General features: G+C 35.6%; 1 protein-coding gene across 3 annotated transcripts; it reads right to left on the bottom strand.

Annotated features, from left to right (window-relative positions):
• Positions 1-1,671: 1,671 nt before the first annotated feature.
• On the bottom strand, positions 1,672-6,835 carry LOC110458466 (phytanoyl-CoA hydroxylase-interacting protein-like). Of its 3 annotated transcripts, XM_021510175.1 has the most exons (6): positions 6,818-6,835; positions 5,326-5,429; positions 4,800-5,103; positions 4,179-4,258; positions 3,544-3,838; positions 1,672-3,141 (listed from the first exon to the last, which is right to left on the bottom strand). In XM_021510175.1, the coding sequence occupies exons 2-6, from the start codon at positions 5,377-5,379 to the stop codon at positions 2,444-2,446; spliced, it is 1,431 nt and encodes a 476-aa protein (XP_021365850.1). In that variant the 5' UTR covers positions 5,380-5,429; positions 6,818-6,835; the 3' UTR covers positions 1,672-2,443. The 3 variants fall into 3 exon arrangements, with proteins under 3 accessions (XP_021365850.1, XP_021365849.1, XP_021365848.1); XM_021510174.1 differs by lacking the exon at positions 6,818-6,835 and having other exon boundaries at positions 5,326-6,110; XM_021510173.1 differs by lacking the exon at positions 6,818-6,835 and having other exon boundaries at positions 4,800-6,110.
• Positions 6,836-7,873: the final 1,038 nt, after the last annotated feature.

Here is a 7,873-nt window from a genome sequence, read left to right as displayed (position 1 = left end):
ATTGTCTTATGTACAAGTATCCCTCCAACGATTCTGTTATTGTCTTATATATTAGTATCCCTCCAACATCTCTGTTATTGTCTTATGTACAAGTATCCCTCCAACGATTCTGTTATTGTCTTATGTATTAGTATCCCCCCAACGACTCTGTTATTGTCTTATGTATTAGAATCCCTCCAACGACTCTGTTATTGTCTTATGTATCAGTATTATCCCTCCAACATCTCTGTTATTGTCTTATGTATAAGTATCCCTCCAACGATTCTGTTATTGTCTTATATATTAGTATCCCTCCAACAACTCTGTTATTGTCTTATGTATTAGTATCCCTCCAACGACTCTGTTATTGTCCTGATGTGTTGACATTGAGGGATTTGTTTATTATAGGTGCAATGTAATAACCCTTACTGGGGTTAACATAAGAATTAAAATACAATAAAATCAGAGAAACATTATGAGAAAAATCATTCAGACTACGCCCTCTAATAGTTAAGAGTTTTTACAAATAAAAAGTAGCGAAACGCGTGTAATTTGGTATTAGTTAAATTTTATATATGTCTTATAATAAATCAAGGTGACATCATGGACGGTATCATCAGATCCTGAGGTAAATTACAACTTCAATTACAGGGTGTTCTCTTAGGCTATTTTCTTAGTGGTAATCAAATCAAACATTTATCTAATTGTCTCCTGGTCAAATATTTTAAAGAGTATAATACTTTCTGATGGCATCTCAACAGCTTTTTATCTGAGTTATCTTCTCATAGTAATGCTTGCTTGAATAATAAAAATCCTTATGACTGTTAGTTTCCCTACCAATGCGAATGTGCAAAATAACATATACTGTTAATTGAGATCCACTTGAAAGAACACTTGCAGTTTTCATGGATACTCACTCCATAGCCTACAATTTTACATGATTCCTAACACCGTCAGTTTTACAGCCCATTGGAGTTATTTTCAGACACGAACCATTAACCTTGTTTACTCGACGAATTCATGTGCAAATACAAGTAGTTGTTCTCATTTTTTCGAGAAACTGTTAATGATGTAATTAAAACAAACAAATGAATTCAATATACAGTAATTCGAACAAAAACAATGTTAAAAAATATAAATTTACATTTGCAAAAGAAAACAATTATCAAATTGAGTTAGTGTCTATGACATTAAGGGAAAAACAGATATCAATTGTGATATATAAGTATACATTATATAAATATGACATTCATTAGCAGGTGACAGTGAATATTGTCAACCCGAGAAATCCATTGTCACCCGAGGCGAAGCCGAGAGTGACAATGGGTTTTTGAGGGTTGACAATACTCACTGTCACCTGCTAATGAATGTCATATCTATTTTGTTACACCAAAAGTATTTAAATAAATATTTATCTGAAAAAAAAGAATTCTACACATCCATATGTAGCTCAGAAACGGCAGCAAACCTCGATAATGACATCTTGTTTGTTGATAAAATTGGCTGTTGCCGTCAAACGTTCTTGTGACCATCACGGAGGGGAAACGAAGCGGTGAAAAATGGCCACTGTGAAGAACCCGGAGGGAACATTTTTCGCGCATGTGATATTTTTATCTGTCTCATGGCAATATCACCCGCGCCCCTTAAAACCAATGTATATTCGGAGGGTGAGATTTTTGTTTAATTTTCTCCCAACCAATTAAATAGCTAGAACTTCACTTGAGGTGTAACAAATACATATATGAAATACGTTTATATCAGTTTGTTCACATTCTAAAAGCTTATAGAGTCCTCATTCCCAATCATGCTGCAAACACCCACATCTTCGCGGAAAAAGTAAGTCTACCTTAGTAGTTAATAAACGCCTTCTTACATACACATCACATCTGCCGTTGTTATTCTAAACCTAAAACAATAGATACAGTGTCTGATTGTTTAGATAACGTGCTGCTAAAATATAATTCAGTGTTGTTTCCTTTCCATGGTAAGAGGTCATCTTTTATCCTTGGTTATGTAATGGTAGATTTGTTTATCTTATTCACACACAACTAACAAACCTTAGTGTTATAAGCTTGAGTTGATCATATTAAGGACAAAAATAAAATATGTACCAACCCTTACCGTATGTGGATATGTTTGCCTTATTTCATGATTCCAATCATCTAAATCTAATGAGTTTTAAAATAGTCTTGCTTAAACATTTGCTTGAATTTTTATTATGACGATAGACGATATATTACTACACCATGGAGTCTTATTTTATGACGTTATTGACTAACAACCTAGTCTCAAATGAAACAGTCGGAAGCATTAAACCCTAAATCTTACAAATATAATGCATATTGTGTATAGTAAGAATACGCATTCGGGTCTCTAATACCTATACATTTTGCATTAAAATGATCTAATGAATGTCAAAGAAATGTAGTGTCTGCCAAAACGATTTTCACTTTCTGTTTCTACATCATGCTTTCAAAGTCTCAGCGAGAAGGAAGCAGTCAAGATTACATATTTGACATTTTATATTTTTTGGAATACCGTTTACCATGTCCAAAGCGTTTCCCATCTGTTTCGTTGTGGTAAAGAACACATTATCGTGACACATCCATGCCTTGGCTGGTACGTCCTCGGTGTAGAATACTTCCACTGTAACGTTCATTGTCACTCGGACGATTTCTGTGAAACCGCATCTCACTCTCGTGAGAAACGGGTTGTTGGTCTGGTCAACCAGCACGAGTCGTTTTCTACAGAAGTGGTCAGTCGGGCTGCCCTTGACCGTAAGGACAAATTGGACCTTATGATTGACACGGTGACAGTAGAAGTCAGAGAAATACATGTTCATGTTGTTGTTCAAAAGGAGGTATGTCGGTACATGTAACCTTCGTGGCCCAAAAAAGGAAAAGTCAGGAAGTAAACGTGTCACCTGGTCCACGACTGCGCTGAAGAACAGACCCTGTACTTGTTTGTTGAGTGTGGAGGCCTGATCTCCTCCCCAGTTCTTGTCGTACTTGTGCATCACACCATCTGTTCTCATAATATTGTTAAAGTACTCTTCAGACTTATTGCGATAGAAATGAGAAAGGTAACTAGAATAGGGCGGTCGTCTGGACACAAAATGTACAGCCTTATTGTAGAGTTCCACCACCTCAGCTTGCGTCATATCTGAAGTATATACATGTACACATTACCGGGAAGCATAAAACAATTGAATGAACCTGCAAATGTGGAAGACAGCAAGCAGTGATATAAAATATAATTGATTGAAACCATTACTAAAGCCTTTATATTAAAGCCAACGCTGAGACTAAAATATACATAGGCTAGTATCAATAAAAGCTTTCATATCTCCGACCAACACTGAAAGAGAATATCGAAGTTTAAAATCAGCACTAATAGAGAAAACATATTACGGTCACCACTAATAAAACGGCCTCTAGTGACATCAATCGCTCCACATATATTTAGACTATTATGCAATGTTGTTTCAAATTATATGTGCTACAGTGCAAATTGTGCGATACATGTAAAGACAATCATAGCATTAACTGATCTTTATACACTTACATGTATTAAACGCCGTTACGGTTGAGTGTGAATTTCCAATAAACTTGTACACGTCATCTGTGACGTGTCTCGTGTTGACTCTGAAGAGCTGTAGTTTATACTCTGAGACGGGTTTGAGGCAGAGGGGGATCTCATACTCTGTTTCTGAACCATAGTAGAACATAATACACGCAGATGGAGGGTGGACCTGATAGAGGGTGATAATAAAGGTGTCCGTGTGCTCGCCCCTGTGATGAAGGTCTGTCAACATGTACCGCATCGGGCCGATACAGACCGCGTCCACATGATACGCTACCTGTAAAGACGAGTATACACGGTAAAGATAGGACAGATGAAATTTAATTACAACGTCATCGACATTTTACCTGACTAATGTAGTAGGATAATTTCTTCATTTATGTGTCTCATTCGTTTTTACATAACCCTTTTTACTCATTAGGGTGGGATATGTAAAATTGTGTATACTTTATAGTAGAATGAGATTTGATCATATCATATACAATGTAAGGCCCTAATACAAAATATTACCTTGGTCTTTAATCATTGTCTAAGAAAAACCATTGATTTGAAAAGAAATCAAGCCGTTTAATGTATTAGAATTAGATCAAATTTGATGTTGCGAGCAAGATATTAACCTTATTTGGAGCATCCGTTAGTAGATCTAGGTATGTTGTGAGAGGTCGCATAGCTATCATTATGTAGTCGATTGTAGCACCTGTTTGATATTAAAATTAAATCATTTATAATTCTACCTGTTCTTCAATAATTATACTAAAACAGAACAGCTAAAAACTCGACGATGGATTTTCCGGCAGATTTATTCAGAATGAATAGCTACTAGATAGCATTTGCTTTCACTCCAAGATGATCGGCCAAAGTGTTAATTACAAACTGTATCCATTCATACTACTTGAATATGGAACAAAATATTTCCTCAATTCAATACAATTCCAAATTATCTGTTTTGATAGGAAATAGGAAAATATGTTATATCGTGTCACATTTGTCAACAACTGTACTTTGTGCATGAGCACATGGGCGGATTACTGCGTTAATGTGAAATTGTCGTATATACCAGTATTTCCTCTCCGTCATATCCTGAAGACCTTTTACCAGAAGAACCTCTTATAAGCTGCAAAACACGTCTTTTGAGAAGAAAATATGAAATGACATGAGGCACTTACTGCACCAGTGACTTAACATATTGATAAAGATCCAATACCGGCACCAATAACCAAAGCAAAAACGATATTTACCCCGTGTGAGGTTCATTGATGCCTTGCCTCCCATCAGGATGTGATACGCCACACCTGTATCAGTATTCAAGGTTTTTACACCGTACACAGTAACGGTAGCCAAGGACCTCCTCAATACGTCATCAGGACACGTAAACAAGCGACATTGTGATGGACGAGAGAAGGAATGAAATATCAATTGACTCTTGCTGTTGAATACTTGCAAAAATAAGAAATCTGGTTGAAGTTCTTTTGTGCGTTTGATGTCTATTAGGAAAGGTAACTTGTTTTTTCCTACATGGCTTCTCAAAATAAATCTGCTTACCTGTGAATGGTAAGATGAAGACAAAATTGTACCCAAACCACGAATAACTGCCATACACGGTAATGTAAAATATATAAACATAGAGTTCTTAACTTCCATTCTATATTTCTTTGACTTGGATATTTTCATTTGAATAAAAGTGTAAGTGAATGTATTCTTTCAGTAGCTAAATGAAAGTATATTTATTAAAGTGAAACGATAAAATGGTCCATGTTATCTTACCTCGTCGTCCTCGTAATTTCCATCGTGTTGCCAGTGTTTGTTGTTTTGCACCATCTTTGATATAGGGTGGATTCTTTTATTTTGGCATCACAAAAAGCAGAGCCCTGCTCGTTAATTAAACTGATATGTTGCAACCTTTATATATAGTTTTTATCATCATTTAAATAAGATTTAAATAACGTGATAAAAGACCTTCACTTTTACAATATTGTCATATACATTTCATGTCTGAAAACGAGTACAGTAGGACAGTTATACTATGTTACGCTAAGGCTTGAGTGTAAGTCAGGAAAAATGACTTGCTCAACATACAAACAAAAACAAACAGACATAAACAGAAATTAAAGAGATAGAAAAACAAAAGGGGATACGGCATGAAATTTGAAAACAAACGTTTTAAACTATCAAAGCTTGGATATGTATATTCTGCCGGTATTATGTCTTAGCATACCAAACCCTAATTACCGTTTCTTAGATCGGTAGTGACTGCCAGACTTTCTCGATAAGTAGATAAACGACATCATGCCAGTCTTAAATGTGCTGCAGAAAACTGTTTTTACCATGTTGTCATCAATAGGGCTGGGCTAAGACGAAGTGTCAAAGAGAGTTTCCTTAAACGTTTTGATTCAATTTAAGGATGCTAATATTATTCTAACCCTGGAACTTTGCATAAGTTCGTTACATTTTTAGTTTCTCTCTTGCAAGATAGCAGATAACATCTCCTCCAGTGTTATTCCAGCGGTGAGTGTTTCTGCACATTAAACCGACAAGAGACGAAAATTGATTTAAACATTTTGCTTTTGAAAACTACCACTTCAAACTCTCGGAAGTTGGAGGAGGCAGTTAGTATTCATACACATTCGAAGATATTATTTGAGCATGACAAGCTTCAGAAAAGCTTAACATGGAAAACAAATTTTGAAGCTAAATAAATCTAAAAAGAATATAAGAAAAAACAACCGTCTCCATAAGGTCTCATTGAAGTCCAGTTCGCAGTTCCTGGAAAGGTCACTGGTTCACTATGACTATATTTACAACACCGAACTGATTATCTGATAAGAGTAATGCTGAAGTATCGATAAAATGTATTTTGGACAGCCTGATTATATACGATACCTGTTTTGGGTGATAACACCTGACACATCTACTAATAAACACATGACACACTTGTTACCTGAAGAGCTTTTGAACAGCCTTTATCTTTGCGTCTATTCAACTAATGTTTCGGGACGCTTTAAACATATTTTTATTCCTTTAATCTGAAATGATGATCCCTTACTTTGTTTAATAACACTTCAAGCTCAGCTTACCTTCAAAACTCGGACAAATAACATTACTAGATTAAATAAAACCCACCTTCCTTTCTCAGTTAATTTGAATAAAATTATCGTCTAACACAGGTATAATTTACAAACAACTGCATTATCAAAAAAAGACATGTGTTTATCTGTAAACTTCTCGTTTACTTTACCTAAAGTTCTGTCCTACTTACCTTGCCTGGATAAATGACTGTATACTGTTAGCCACTCCTGTCGTAATCAGCAAATGTTTAAACAAATGTCAATGAATCACATCGCTTCTCAGAATCAGAATGTGCTTTCGTTTTGCAGAGTCGTGACCGAGCCAGCCCTCACTTCACGTCATGTTCCGGTGGACAAACATAAATAGAAACGCGAAAACGTCTATGGTCGACACCTTATGTTCTGGACGAAGATATCTGTCAATTATAAACAAAGACCTATGGTTATTCGTTCTGGTCAAGGACAAAACATCGCTATGATATACCTGGATATTGTATAAAAAGCAGCATATTTCTACCTCCAGACTTTTGTGTTAATGGTTACACAACATGCTGTATAATAAATTGCGACACTCACATAGAGACCCTTGAAAGAGTACAAGGGGGAAAAGACAAAGTGTTCCGGAAGGTTGAGCGTTTCACTCTTCCTTGGCGAAACCCGGCGGTAACGTCTTGTTCAGATCCGAGGGGGTGTTCGGATGGCGCAGTGAATAGAGCACTCAGCTTTCACCAAGACGTCCCGAGTTCGACTAAGTATGATTAATATATGTTGAGAAGATGTGTCTCAAAATTGTTGTAAAATAAATAAAATTTATATTGTATTTCAGATCCAAGACATGTTAAAAACTTCAAATGAGCATCGGAGTAGTGGCAACAAAAGCGTGTAAAGCGCTTCCAAATCCCGATAAATAATAAGACAATTGTATTTGTGTATGAATTTCTGCAACGCGGCTAATCATATAGAGCAAAGCAAGATAATATAGTTAAAAGCTATAAAGGAAGTGGTAGGCAAATAATTTCTTAAACAACGTTGATTGATCAGGAATACAAAGAAACATATTTTAAAAATAAACTTCATCCAACATTTAACTTAAGACATAAAATTATCAGAGGATGCATCAACCTTTCATAGTTGAAGTTGTTTACGACCATAGTAAATATGATACATTAGTTCGAATTACAAATATCAATAAAATGATTATACCTTTCTTTCTTTTTACATTATGTAAAAGTAGAAAATAGAAATGC

This window comes from Mizuhopecten yessoensis, unplaced genomic scaffold (assembly GCF_002113885.1).
Source record: "Mizuhopecten yessoensis strain PY_sf001 unplaced genomic scaffold, ASM211388v2 scaffold9615, whole genome shotgun sequence".
Classification (NCBI taxonomy): Eukaryota; Metazoa; Mollusca; class Bivalvia; order Pectinida; family Pectinidae; genus Mizuhopecten; species Mizuhopecten yessoensis.
Note: the sequence above shows the minus strand (reverse complement) of the source record. Positions and strands in the feature narration are given on the sequence as shown.

Excerpts from the sequence above, each read along its gene's own strand:
- LOC110458466 (XM_021510173.1), bottom strand. The coding sequence starts at position 5,232 with ATGAAAATATCCAAGTCAAAGAAATATAGAATGGAAGTTAAGAACTCT. Across the intron at positions 4,259-4,799 it reads ATCAATGAACCTCACACGGG|GTGCTACAATCGACTACATA; the intron begins GTAAATATCGTT and ends AATATCAAACAG. Across the intron at positions 3,839-4,178 it reads TAACGGATGCTCCAAATAAG|GTAGCGTATCATGTGGACGC; the intron begins GTTAATATCTTG and ends TCGTCTTTACAG.